Source organism: Corvus cornix, chromosome 8 (assembly GCF_000738735.6).
Source record: "Corvus cornix cornix isolate S_Up_H32 chromosome 8, ASM73873v5, whole genome shotgun sequence".
Classification (NCBI taxonomy): Eukaryota; Metazoa; Chordata; class Aves; order Passeriformes; family Corvidae; genus Corvus; species Corvus cornix.
The window spans coordinates 13,404,594-13,419,540 of record NC_046338.1 but is presented as its reverse complement, the minus strand read 5'-3'; the positions used below and the strand labels follow the sequence as shown (position 1 = coordinate 13,419,540).

At 38.3% G+C, this 14,947-nt stretch overlaps 1 protein-coding gene across 26 annotated transcripts in view; it reads right to left on the bottom strand.

The window, feature by feature from the left end:
• ADGRL2 (adhesion G protein-coupled receptor L2) overlaps nucleotides 1–14,947 on the bottom strand; it is a 386,817-nt gene that overhangs the window by 31,145 nt on the left and 340,725 nt on the right. For 19 of the 26 annotated variants that reach the window (XM_019291634.3, XM_019291636.3, XM_039555632.1 and 16 more), the window contains 5 exons: nucleotides 7,580–7,876; nucleotides 6,938–7,041; nucleotides 5,910–6,095; nucleotides 4,229–4,267; nucleotides 1,163–1,346 (listed from right to left, as the gene is read on the bottom strand). In XM_019291634.3, coding sequence (XP_019147179.1) covers nucleotides 1,163–1,346; nucleotides 4,229–4,267; nucleotides 5,910–6,095; nucleotides 6,938–7,041; nucleotides 7,580–7,876 — 810 coding nt within the window. The remainder of the gene's footprint in view (nucleotides 1–1,162; nucleotides 1,347–4,228; nucleotides 4,268–5,909; nucleotides 6,096–6,937; nucleotides 7,042–7,579; nucleotides 7,877–14,947) is intronic. The other 7 variants (XM_039555652.1, XM_039555635.1, XM_039555653.1 and 4 more) reach the window with 1 other exon arrangement.

Sequence of the window (14,947 nt, the reverse complement as noted above, 5' to 3'; positions counted from 1 at the left end):
AGGTCTGAACTATAGACTGACAAAAGGTATGAAATTAGGAAATGCCTTCTCTTTCTCCAAGCCATACATATATATGTGCACCAGGAATTCAGTCTTGCATGGCATCAGGAAAGAGTTATTATGACATGAAGACAGCTTATCACAAGAAGTAATATTCAGAGTCTAGTCGGCTCCATGGAACTGCTTGTGTACGTCCCGAGGCAGACCTATGATTCTACCCACATTCCTTCAAAACAACTGGTGCAGTTCCTTTGATAACAGACTGTAAGACTTTTCCCCATACTTTCCCAGTATCTTCCTACTCAATTAAAAACCAGGCAGAATCATCTTCTACAGTTACAAATATGCAGACACTGAAACGTGAAAAGTCTCATTTCTGCAGTCTATTCCAAGTCTCTATCTTTGTACTCTGCATATTAGCAGACTTTCAGGTTCCTTGTACCTCACTGAGACTACATTAATCTCTGTAAGAAGTCAAAGGAATTTTAATTTTATGCATAGCAATGATTTTTGCTTTAACACATCCTTCGCAACAATATTTGCACATCTCTAATACCAAACCCCTTCATTTCTCTGTCACCACTTAAATTCTAAATTACGCTCCAACTATCTCCAGCTATTCTGCAGTCTCTGGAGCATAGCTATTCTGCATTATGGGAGATGTAGTTCACTGAACACATTTTCACCTGAAGGCAGTCATGTTTAATATAAACATTTGGCCTACACTGAGTGCCTAAAATATTTAACTGGCACAGTGCATTGCAAAAAGGAAATTTAAATTCATCAGGAACAGTTTGCATTTAACAGAAAAGTATTTTCTGCAGCTCTACAGAAAGCAGTTACCTCTAAAAAATCCATACCCTGCCTTTTAAGTACTCTTCATATCCATACATTCTGCTAATGATTTTTCAGTGATGAATCAACTTTGCAACATCAACTACTTTCCATTTTTTACCGTACTAATGACACTAAAGAATAAGGCTAATTTCAAAGAACCAAACAAGAAAGGTGTGTTTTCCCCACTTTGGAGCGCTCACCTTTCCATCAAACGTTGCACAGCTCAGCCTTCAGAAAGTATGTCGCTATCTGGACTATTCTTTCCTCCTTTTGTGTAAAGCAATACACAGCACTTTAACTTATGCTTGAAAAGAAGTTTACTTACCAATATTTTCTGTGGGCATTGAGACTCTACTTGGTTCTACAAGATTATCAGCCAAGACAAAAGCCCCTTCTTCTAATGTATCAAGTAACATTGTTGCTGCGTGGGCTTGCTCTGAAGAATTCATGTCCTTCCAGGACTCCAGAGCTTCAGGCCTGAGCAAGTTGTCCACTGTATCCACAACTGCCTGCATTCATTAGAAAACTATCATTAGGTCTGAAGCCCTAGGCAGCTGGGGAAAATTTCCAATGTTATATGGCAACAATTATAATACTTAACTGTCAGAATGATTTACTGTGATTTAATGGCACTAGAACACTATTTTCAACATTAAAATATTTTCCATCCTCTTGTTGGATTAGCATGAATAGAAGCGCAGCTAGCCACTAGCACTGTGTGGTCTCTAAGCGGTAAACATGCAAATTTGACTTGTTTTGTATCAGATATAAGCATGGTATTATTAATGTGCTGAAAAATGTAAAAATAAATGCCAGAAGTCTTGCCAGAAGCTTTAATCTTAATGTCAAAATGTATAAATTCGATTTAAAAATACTAATGCCAAAATTAGCACTCTGCAGTTTAGGCTAAAATGACGATAATACTCCTCTGGGAACTGAGCCCTGCCAGTGCAGCCACAGCACCATAAACTACTTGTCTATGACAAACTGCCTTCTTTATTACAGGAGGCATGAAATGAAGCTGACTCAGTGGATATAAATTAGCCCTGGCTACTCTCACTCCCCCTCCTGTTCCTGTACCTGTTCATAGATACTTAGAAGGATTACCAACTCCCATTCCTGCACAAAGGTCAGTTACAAAAGGAAATCAATAAAGCAAACAAGATGTCCACTGACCGTCCCTGTTCTCAGTGACGGCAAAACTGTAAAGCTGAATAAAAGCTGGTATTTTAAAAATTTTTACTTGTAACAACTCTATCATCATGTTTTAAGCTTCACTGAGCTGCATATAAGGTAACAATAATAAGGAAGAAGAAGAATTCAGTGACATGATTACGTTATTTTACAAAATAATCCAATCAGAGTAATCAGTTAATCAATTGAAGGCAGGCTTTTACATTAATGCATAACGTTGGTGTGCACTGAGTATGCTGTGCACTGAGTACACCAGGCACTGCTGTAACACCCTGTTTACTCTGTCCCATTTACCTGCTCCTAATGTGTCATTAAGCATATATATAATTTGTTTGATCAATTTAAAAGCATTGGAAATGGAAACAGAACACATCATACAAACAGAAAGATGTCAGTCTGGAATACTATATTGTGCAAACGAATAGGAAAACTTGGTCAAGGCTATTGTCAGAGCAAGATTAATTAGCCTAATCCATTTTAATATCCTCTTTCTGTCTGCATTGTGAGCCACCACGACCTTCCTGGCAGGTGGAAGGTACTTCGAAGTGGCATTAAAGCCTTTTTTCTTTCTCTAATGGGAGACAGAATAGTCAAAATGCTCACACTGATACTGCTGCAGCCATTAACTGGAGTGGAACAGAAATTGGTCTGCAGAGGCCAGATTCATTAGTCACTAAGAAATACAGATTGGAGCCTCTAATCTGAGGTACAAATGAATCCTCTGTCACAAAGTGGGAACTTGCTTCATTTGCATAGTGTAAGTCAGCTTTTGATTTGTAATTTCAAGAGGTTTATTAGTCTTATCTAAGCAGAGAAGCCCATTTGAGACCTACAGAAAATGACACCAGTTGGAAATTAAGGTTCTGCTCTGGTTTCTCATGTATTGCCATATAGCGCTGACGGTATGCATTCATTGATACGACATGCTTTTCGTTTATTATGGGATAACCTAACTCTGCATTTTCCTTGTGGAAAGTCATCACCAGTCCATTAATATTTCTGAAGCACTTCTCCTCTCAGACAGAGGCAAATGGGTGGGAAAACCCCACAGCCCCTGTGACACAGCTGTTGGAGGAGCCCCGTTACCGCTCTTCTTATGATCCTATTTAGCAACAAAAAGGAAGCAGAAAAACCCACTCTACTCAAACCATATCTGCTGGATTACCCTTTACTGGTAAAAAAAAATTCTAATAACCTATTACAATTGTTATTATTATTAGAGAAATTAATTTCTTTCCACATATTTGTCTCTTTTTTCCAAATTTCTGTATAACTGGACATCTCCCATCCATTTCAGGGCTTTAGGATAAAAGACAGAAGTGCCCTGTACAGAGAAATCACTTTTCAGTAAGAGTGTGAATTGTTTTATTGTGTTGTAAAGTATTTCAAAATTCTTTCCAAAAATAATTCTTACATTTCATCTCAGAGGGTACAAGTCAAAATCAGTATTTTAAGAGAAGTTTTGAAAAAATGTGCAGTAAACTCTTTCAGAGCCAGGCATGTCTGTTCAAGGACTTTTTTCTCCCCTTCATAGGAGTGAGGTGGCATTGCTGGCATTGTACTGCAGAAAAGGAGCTGGCCACTGTAGGCAACCATTCTACAGCTGATGAAAGGAACTGGAAATCAGGCAGCAATGTGTTACACGCCTTCTGTATAGCCTGGTTAATGGGACACATGCCAGACATTTTACTAGCGAAGTTAGAGAAATGTTTTCTTTGCTTTGTATCCTCAAGTCACTGAATTGTAACAATTCTTAAAACTGTAAGAAAGAGTGATTTTACTAGGCATAAGAATACACACAAAGCAAGCTATATAATGTACATTTTTCACGCAAGCAAACTAACTCTAAACAGTCTTTGATATAAAATTCTACCAAGCTGAAGTAATTTCTTTGAGTTGCCAGCTCTTTTCCCCTACCCAAAATTTTATTACAAGAGAGATGTTACTTCCAATTCAGACAATAATCCTTTCTGCTCTTTTAGTTTTGAACAAGTTAAGGTACAAGAGGTATGAACTTTGATCTTAATTTTTTTTTTCTGAGTGTTATACCTGTGCAAAGCCAACATTTGTAAAGTTGATATGGGGCACAATACACATTTATCAAAGACTGAAATACATAGGATCATGCAGCAAGATGATAAAGCGTGGCAGGTTGCTGAAGCAGGGAGAAAGCAGGGTGACAGCACAGGAGATATACCTTAAGGTAAGCCCTGCACGTCTTCTCTCGTTTTTGGAGCTTTTTAATAAGGAAAAAGAAAATCAGAAGTTAGAAAGATTCTGGAAAACTTCAGAAAGAGAAAAAAAAATACTCTGGTGTTTCAAATCCCGATTCTGAATGATAGCCTGGACATTAATCTAGTTTCTCTCCATGATGACTACAAAAAAACATCACACAGGAAATGTTTTTTCCCAACTGTGGTTTAAGCCCAGCTGGCAACCAAATACCACACAGCCGCTTGCTCATTTGCTCACCAGCAGGATTGGGGAAAGAATCACAAGGGTAAAACTGAGAAAATCCATGAGTTGATATAAACACAGTTCAATAGGTGAAACAAAAGCCGCGCATGAAAACAAAATAAACCAGGGAATTAATTCACTGCTTCCCATGGGCAAGCAGGTGTTCAGCCATTCCCAGGAAAGCCAAGCTCCATCACATGTAATGGTTACTTGGGAAGACAAACACCATTACTTCAAAGTCCCCCACTTCTTCCTAATTTCCACCAGCTTTATATGCTGAGTATGATGTCACATGGTCTGGAATACCCCTTTGGTCAGGTGGACTCGGCTGTGTTCCCATGCACTCCCAAATTCCTTGTCAGTTTGGCAGTATGAAAAGAAGAAAAGGCCTTGATGCTGTGAAAGTGCTGCTCAGCATTAACAAAAACATCTTTATATTATCAAAGATATCAAAGGTATATTTCAGCACAAATCTGAAACGTAGCCCCACACGAGCCACTGTGAAGAAAATTAACTCTACCCCAGCCAAAAGCAGCACAGCAACAAAGGTTGTCTAGATTCAGGTGTCTAGATATCTTTTGCCCAAATGGTGGGATTTGTACGAAAAGGTCGAAGGAAAATATCTGTGTGTGGGCACTTGATCTGTCTCTGGGGAAACTATTTTAAGGGCAGCTAGGGACTGTAAATAAAACTATTGCCAAAATAACAGAGAAGTGCATGGATATCTCTCTCTAAAGGAGGATGAAAAAATATTTTGTCTGTGGCTTGCTGACTAGGCTGACGCAAGGAAGAGGCTGAGAAACACAGCATTTCCTCTGAGAAAAAGAGGAAAGGTAATAACACTGTAATTTGTATTTAAACCACAAAGACACATTTTCTCCGAAATGTTTCTTGGAACATGTTTCCAGAGAAAACATTAGTTCACGTTTTAGATATGTGTAGTAAGGCATTTTTATAAAGATCAATTATAAGTCATGTTGGTGTCTTTAGAAGTCTAAGAAAGTGCTATTATTCTGCAGGAAGTTTGATTAAAATAAAACCCTACACCTATGCGGAATCCCACTGATTTTATTACATGTTCAGGGTTAAAAGGATCACTGGATAAACATGGTGAATTGTTACAGAATTTTTGAGAGCTAATACTCATTTCCCTCACACTAGTTATAATGCATTCCAGATTTTAATATGGGACACAGCTATGTATTTTAGGACCAGTCAGCTATTGTGAATTATATCTTATTCCCTAAAGAAGGTAATTACAACTTTCCGCTGTGTATTTACTGCTGTTTTCTCTCATATGCTTATTCCAGAACTATACACATGCAGGAAAAAAGTATAGATTAATATTTCTGAAAGGGAAAAAATACAAAACCCAAGAGCAATTGTTATCCCAGCAGGAGGAGGTAATGAGAGGTGTGTACCTTGTTATAACTCCTTCCAGCAGAGTCTTTTTCACTGGGCCGTAGTTCCTGAAGCTGCGCATCTAAAATGTCCACGAGCTGTTCCATCAGCCTTACTGATGAACTAACATCGCCAGCAAAGACTGGTCCTTTGGTGTGTTTAGCCAGCTCATTGGCCAGACTAGCAGCATTTTCTCCACTTCTGATCTGAAATGACAGTTTATATTATCTCAGCAGGGTCCCTTGTTCTGCTTGGGGCTCCTAATTCCAATTCCCTGTGTACCTTTGCTGTGGTGAAATAACCATTTGCACATATATTGAAATCTGTAACTAATTGAGACCAATAACATTCTCTTTATCTCAGAAGATTAAAGGTTCTTAGATCCGTGACACACAAAAGCAGTTCTTAACAGCCATCAAAACCAGAAATCTGAGCGGGACTTTTGGGCTCGATCTTCTATTCATCCTCACTTTTATTTTACTGCCATTATCAGACAGTAAGAAATCTGTTTGTTCATACCAGTGATTGAGGCATTTGAAAGTCAAGTAGCCTCGTACTGACAACAAATTATCCAGTTTTCATAAACTTTTTAAATCTCAGTAGGGAAGGAAAACACAGAAAGTGGTTCTGTGCTCTAATCCCACTGTTATCAATGCACTCATTGACAAAAATCTATTTATTACAGTGTAATTTTTACTGAAAAAAAAACCCCTTGCCATAAAGCACAGGTTTTGCTGTGTGATTTATAGTATTTGATTTTTGAAGCAAATATTGCTCTCGCTCTTTGAAAACAAGCAAAGCCACTTTGTTTTAAATAGTGATGAGAACATGTAATCACAAATTCAACAGAAGAATTTCAAGAGGGCATTCTAAAACACACATAAGAACCAAACTGTTGGCCAGTGCTTTGCACATGGAGTACACATAAATCCTTCTACTTTTAATGAACACAGAGTAATAAGGACAGTTTCAACAAACTGAATTATTAATGCTCATAGTTAAAATCCTTAATCACCAGTGTACGCCAGATTAAAAGGTTTCAACCAACCTTCTGAGCCAGCTGATTTACCCAGTGTGAGGTACAGTTGCTAAGATCAGGGCCTTTGGGGTTCCACATTCCCGTTAAGACAACGCAGAGATACGAGGCAGTTCCTACAACAGATGTAGAAAACTACAGTGAAATGGAAACCATTCTTCTGCATGCATTCAGGAAATTGGCTTCACTGTCCTAAACAACATTAAATTCTGAATGCTGCTAATGGTAGTACTTGACAACAATTGACAAAAACTTAAGGAAATAATGTAGATTACAAAGAGCAATAAAAAAAGTCAGTGAAAAGTACCAGACGTTTTCTGCAAATAAACAAAAAGCCCTTGATTTTTCCTGGAGCTCATCCAGAGGGGAGTTCATAATGAGAATGGCAGCTGTAATCATATTTCACAATAGTCCTCAAGCAATGCCCTAAAATTTGACCTGGATTCTCAAAAGTGCAAGCGCAAGGTAATTCTGTGGCTACGCTCAAGTGACGTTTGCAGATTATAACTTGACCATTGCCTGTAGATACTGCATTCTCTGGGTAACAAAAAATCATGTGACAGCCTGAGATTAAAAAAATATTCCTCATGAGAGTGCTGCACATTATTTTTGAAATGTGTGCTTGAAATCAAGATATATTTTTAAAGGCAATACCTCGTGTTCCTTTGGGACAAGGGCGTTCGACCATCATTCCTCTTTGTGTTTGGGGCCAGCTAATCCCCCTGGCCTCAGTCGGTTCACAGAATCTCTCTGGCAAAGGGAAAAAACTTGTCACGGGAGGAATTTTGGTTGTGGAAACTGGTGGCGGTGGTTTGGGTCCTCTGCTTCCTTCCTTTGTTCCTCCAGCTAATGTTGTGCTTACAGGACCTTTCTGTGACGTAGTGCTAGTGGTTGACACTGTGGTTTTGTAAAGCTCTGCTGAAGAAGTTATTGTCACTGCTGTGGTAGGCACTGCACAGGGAAAAATCAGAGTAATAACAAAGTAAATTACTTCAGAATTATATATAAGAAAAGTTATTTAAAACTTATTTATGCAGCTTTAAAGGATTCTCTGGTGTCTCCTTTCCTTTATCTTAATATTACTCATTGCTATTCTGGGTGTTTAAGATATAACTTTGACTGACTTTTTTTGGGTGTTTTTTTTTATTCCCAGCTCACACTGTTACGATGTTTCAGCACATTCTCCAAATAATCTCTTCTGTAATAAAAATTGATAGTTACATTTCTAAAAGCTTAAAGGCATACTAGTGAGTTATCAGTACATAACAAACACGCTCAAAGCAATTAAAGATTACTTAATCACATTTGCAGCAGGAACAACTCAATAAACAGAATAATTTGAATCAGTGTGCCATGAAAAATGTAGTCCAGCTTTAACAACAAAGGCAGTGGGCTGTAACTAACAAGACCATTTTTGAAAAACAGACCCCAAAACTTCAAGTCACCCAGTACACACCTTCCAGGGCAATAATTATGATAACATCTTCCTACCCAGCAGTCATTCTGCTTGAGAGAACTGCAGCACGCCTGATTAGGTCCAAACAGAGGCTGCACCCAGCAGGTACGTGTTGTTCTCCTCTTTGAACATCTGGGGCCTTAACATCCTTTTTTGATAAAGCAGGTATGAAGACACAACTCATACAAGCCCATGGCAAAGACTGAGGTTTCCTCTTTTATGAAACACCAGGACAGGCTGAGGCCAAATCACTCCAGCTCAGGATGTGCAGCCGCTCCTGCACTGACCCACAGCAGGAACTCATGGCTGGAGCTGCTGAGGTACAGCCCAAGCCATGCCAGGGTTTTCAAGCTTTGGAGAGATAGTAGAAGTTAATGCTAGTGGAGTCTGGAATGCCTGTGCAACACCTTCACATGTATATTGAGAAACAATGCAAGTGAGCAAAGTAACTGCAACAGTTATCATTATTTCCAAATCTTCATTAGTGTTCAAAATGCTTCACAGGCACAGAAAAGTACAGATCGTTGTGCTGAGAACAAATATGCTCATGAAAAGTATTTTTTGCATTTTTCTTCCACTTTTTTTCTTGTTCTGCTAGGCCCTTGAACTCTGACTTACTGGAAAATAAAGCTTCTCTAAATTAAATCATATATAAAATAAAACCAAAAAAAGAGCAGTCTCACTTTTTTCAGCAGTTGTTTTGTAAGTTAGTGTTTTGAATAATATTAAACTTCAGTAGTTCAGAAAATAATTTTCTCAAAACCCTTTCTCAATTATGTTTCATTTATATTAAGAGGTTTAAAATATTAATTTATCTTTTTATTTTCACATGAAGTTAGGGTGGAGTTTTTGAGCATCATGATCTGTTTTTCAAGACTAAAGGCAGATACCTGCTTTTCATCCCTCTCCTGCTCACAAATGAGGAACTTCTGCAGAGCCTGTGTAATTGTGCTGAACTTGTGATATAGCCAGCTACTATTGAAACCCTCAGATCTGTCCTGCAAGTGCTTGCCTGACATCTTGTGAAACTTATCTAATTTTGTTTTGATTACAATGCATCCAGCCTTCTAGTGCTTCCCCAATTAACATTTGTCAAAAGCATTTGCAATCATTTGCACAAGTGTCAAACAAGGCCTGCTGAATCAGGTCCTTGGGAAGAGGGAGCTCGTGGGGATGAAAAATGATGCAGGGGACAACCAATTATTACAATCCATCCCCTAATACACTCTGCTAATTAATATATATTTAATCATCAAAATATGTATTAGCATTATTGCAATTACTACTCAAACCCTGTCATGTTTAGGACAGTTTTGTCTCAGGAGCAAAATATCACTTTTAGAATTCGCAAAAACACTTTGAAATTCAGCAGTGGGGGAACAATTTTCAGAAAATATTTGGTGTTGCACCCTGAGCTAAAATAATTCTGCTGTCATTACACAACTTTAGTTAGTACAATTTTTGTGCTATCCATTAAAATCAATTTCAAAGCCTATCACCTATGATTCAAAAATGACCTGCATAGCACGGTAGTACTACATACTTAGAAATATATTAGTAATCCCACATTGTAGGAGAAAGACTTTAAACCACCTCTCTCAAAAAACTGAAAAAAATTGCAGACAACTTCTAAGAGCTTTTCTCTTTAATCAAATTTTAAAAAAGAAGTCAGCATATTTAAGACTGCATCAGGAAACTTCAGACAGTGCTGGAAGTCTGGGAAAGAAGGTGGTTGAAAAATAAGAAACAACTCAACACATCAAGGAATATATCTAGCTTGTAGAAGGCAGGTCATTTTGTCTTTAATGACCTGTGCTAACTTAATCTGCTTGGCCATTCTCCTGAGCTGCAAGAAGACACATGACAGCTGCCACCACCTGATGTGTCTCGTTCTGAAAGCTGAGGGCGGTGGCATATGCGGGCTCCCATGCACTGCCTTGCAGAGCACTTTGCCAGTATAAGATAATGGCAGTGATGATTAATAGGCTGCAACTGAGAAAAACAAACTCCATGTCAAGGTTATTAACCTATTGTTCTAAGCAGTAGGGTGAAGATATGTAGTTTTTGTCCAACTCCAAAAAAGCCACTTTTACAATGCAAGATTCTATTTTGACTTTTTGACTAGGCTTGATATGCTGAGGAGAAAACCGAAACCTCTTTTGCCTCCTTTTTTTATTAAGAATAGGTGCTTCTTATTATCAGTTGAAGACAGTCTTATTAAAATTAAGAAAATAAGAGAAAAGAGCAGTAAGAAGTAAACCCAAAGACTCAAACTGAGGCATAATTAATTTACATTTGTTTCATGCAGTTCTTAGCAGCTGATTTAAACAGTTATGTATCCTATCTGTTACTAAAAATGAAGACACCACTGGAGTAAAACTTAACACCTGTTTAACAGTGTGATGTCTATAAAAAACTTAATTGCTGTAGGACAGCAGGGGAATAGTAACTTTCTTTCCCCAACTGACAGTGAAGAGCAGATTTAGAGAAGGCCCACAAGCTATCTAGTATTCCTTGCCAACAGGTTTTTATTCTAAGCAGGCATGAAACAAGCTTTTAAAAAAAACCTAAACCAAGCTAAATCAAAAATATCCCCGCCTAAAATACAACTCTGACCTTAGATTTACAATTGTGTTAAAATGCCCAGATGATGTGCCACTTCTGAAAATACTAATGGTTTCATTCTCACCTCTGGAATCCAGGTCATTTGAGAAATCAGCTGCATGGATTTTTCAGTTAAATGTATGTTGTTATAGGTATTTCAATTTATTCGGACACATGAAAATCTATGTGCCCACCTTTATTCTCAAAAGGGGTCATACATGGAGAAGCTATGTAAAGCAACAGGGATCAGAAACCAGTGCAGATCACAGTTTTCCGGCCTTCTGCTTATTACTGCTCTGTACCTGTTTTCATGCTTCAGTGAATAGCAGGGACGGTACTAAGAGTCACCTAATTACCTATAGGTCCCAGCTATTATGTTAGCCAGTACTCTATTGACCCTGCCAAATCCCATTCAATTGAAAGTGAAATGTTTACACAGCCATTTATTATCATCTGAAAATGATAACAAATGTGACAAAAAAATTAGCAAAATACCTGTGGTTAAGAAACGTGCTATCTGGTCCCCATTATATTGTCTTTACTTGTACAACCACTTTTTCATTTATCTTTAGTCTATTAGATTTGATATACCAGTACAGACCCAATTTACTTAATTTGCTTCATGGCTTTATTGTAGATTCTTGGTGTTGCACTAGTTCCCTATTACTTCAAGCCCTTGGTGATGCTACTTTCTGAGTTTCTGTTCTGTCCACACTCACAATATCCGTGTCTTCCTGCAGTGATCCAATAATACTTAATGATGGGTATCAGGGTACAAAAGGGGAGAAAACTTCAGTCTGAACAGTTAGCACAAATTGGGATGAGTGTAGATGAAATCTCCTCCTAATGCACTAACACAGAACAAAAGGATTTATCTTCTTTTTGTTACCAAGGAAACCTTACAATGTAATACTCATATTCACTTCTTAGATGGAAAATTCCCTCATTCTTCTTAGTCTTTTAACTTAAAATTCCTTTAAAAATTCCTATTTCAGCAAGGATTCATTTGGACCCTTGGTACCTCCTGTAGAAAGAATGTAACTGGATATATCCACTAAATTTACCAAGGATATACTCTGGTACGTCTCATTTTTTTCAGTGGCTTTTTGCAAGGCCTGATGTATTTTATTTAATTTTTAAATTAGGGTTTGATTTTTAAATGCCTTTTACACTTAACCTTATAAAACATGCTCTTCTGCAACATCTGAGTGGTACTTGACAGCTGTAGCTCTGAAAACCATTTCTACATCTATACCAGAGATGCACCAGCTGCAGGCTGAATGTTTTACATGTAGCATTGTCTTGGCAGACACCTTGCAAATGCATTGTCTTGGCAGACACAAGCAGTGCAGAAACAGGAGGACCCCTTGCAAACGCAGCTGGGGCATTTGCTCAGCATCAGATGTGCAGACGTGGAGCTCAGGGACATGGTTCAGTGGTGGACTCGGCAGGGTGAGCTTTATGGTTGGACTTAATGATCCTTTCCATCATTCTATGATACATCTGTGTACTGTAATTTCCAAGAGAAGCAAGAAGAAAAAATAACATAAAAAGAATGAGGTTAAGGGAGGCATTTTAAGGGCAGCAGACCCCATTGTCTGAGTACTAAAGCAGTAGCCTGTCTGAAGCACCTACAGTTTTAGAAATCTGAAGAGTTTCTCCTGAAGATTAAGAAAATAAGGATAGATGGAAAGTTGCAAGAAGAGAAGATGGTGTAGCTGTGCAGCAAGAACAAGGTCGACATTAGGTTAATTGCAGTGGTATTTCAGAGGTTTCAAAAGAGAGATTTAAAAATGAAAGAGACAACAAAGAAAACAAAGCCAGGAGTTTCAGGACATGGATGAGCCCAAGTTTTGGCCCTGGAGCAAATGTGAGGCGAAAGTGCGACTCAAGTATGACAAATTTGTCTTTCAGATAGGAAGACTGGTGTTTTTGAAGCACTCAGTAGCCGGACATTGCGGTGTATACAAAAACTTAATAGCCAAGACAGATAGGGAAAAAAATAAAAATCAGTGTGTGTCTTATCTATCATTATTTCTCACATAGCAACGGAGAGAACACAGATTACTGAGTCTTCCACAATGGTCCCAAGTTAACCATTTGAAAAGAAAAGGCCATGACTTCCAATTTTGAGACACTGACCTTGTGACACCATTAAATACTTGATATTAAAGTACTGTTGCAAAGGACACTAAAAGAAGGTTCTTGTGTTAGGTGATGTACAGAATGTTATCGTAACTCCTATGTTGTTGAGTAGACTGTTAAGAAATCCGAGTTGACCACAAAAAAACCAAACCAAATCAGAATTAAAGAAGCACAAAAATGCCCTTCATCGTGTGCTTAAAAGCTGATATAATTCTATATGAGATAAAAAATCTAAATGCGTATTACACATATAGATCCTTTATGTAATAGTCAAAAGACTGAGCTTCAATTTATACAGACTTTATGCTGAAACAAAGAAGAACTGGAAATATAATAGAAATAAATATAAAAGTAGATACTGTACAGAATTTCTCCTTACTCTTACAGCAGTACATCTCAAGGACAATTATGTTAGATAATTTTTCCTTCCATTTAGTAGTTTCTAACTACAGGCAATTGGCTTAGGCAAAAGAGGAAATGACCTGAAACATATTCTTAGATCTGCTATGTACATACCCATACAAAATTAAAATATTGGGTATTGGCTTTATCTAAGGAAAAATAGGGTGTGAATATATGCATCATATGCTCAAGTAAAATGAGTGTCTTCATATGGTTTCTATATTTTAAAAAGACCAGAATCAAAAGATATCTACTGATGTCCTAACGCATTTAAAACCCAAACTCATAACTTACTCAAATATTTCTTCTCTGTCTTCATGGGTGAATGGGCACACGGCTCAGAGGAGAGGCAAGCACCCTGCAGTGTGCCCTGGACCCATTTTTGCCTCGGTCTGGTTGGAATAAACTATTTCTGCTCCTGCCTTGCATGCCAGCAAGGAACCCAGGAACAGAAAAGGGTGCTGGTGGATACCCAGATCTGGTTTTGAGAGCAGATGGGATGTGGCCAGCACATGCACTGTAACTTAAGATCTTAGAGACTCTCTCATAATAAAAACATCATGAAATGTCTTACTGGAGACCTTGGAGGTTTACTAAAGCAAAGGAAGGATTCCACAAAGCCTTTTCTCTCCCTGCTTTTCCTTTACACTTTTCCTTCTATGCAATGACTTAAAGATTAGCTTTTTCACAGCAGCTGCCTGAACTGCAAAAGCTACTTAGAGCCTGCACCTCCATTTTCTCCTCTTAGTTTTAAAGCTCTGAAGAATTTAGAATGCATTTTTGTCTCAATTGAACTGAATGGAAAGTGACATGCATGAGAATGTACAAAATGAAAGCTATAATTTTTTTTTAATTACATAGGTGGTTTATCTCTCTGCTAAGAGCAACCCCAAAGCCTCCCTGAGGAATGGACTTGCTCGATGTACAGAGAGCAAAGCTGGCCAGTTCCCCGAGCACCTGGAACCTGCCTGAGCCTGGCCATATATTGCCAGGGAGGTCTGCAAGAGACTGGACAGATCACCCTCGGCTCTGGAGAGCACTAATGTATTGGTTCTATACCGCCCTGTTCTGCTGCCTCATACGCAGTTTTGTACCTGGAAAAGCTATATGTGTGTTGCCATAATTGTGTGCATATTACAGTTTGCACTGCTGTGCATGAATCAGCTTTGCTGAAGCACGACAGCTACTTTTCATGTGGAGAAGCCATTATTACTACTTTTTTGAAGCAGAAAAAATGGCTGCCAAACATGCATAGCACTTAGATGAGAGAAATGAAGTATTACCTTCATTGCTAAAGCAGCTTATCAACATTCTGTTCCTTGCTGCATACATCTTCTGCCACAGAGCATTTCTCCTGGTATTTACTCTCCTCTGTAGATGTAGATGTATGTGGCTGTGCCTGTTCATGTCATTTT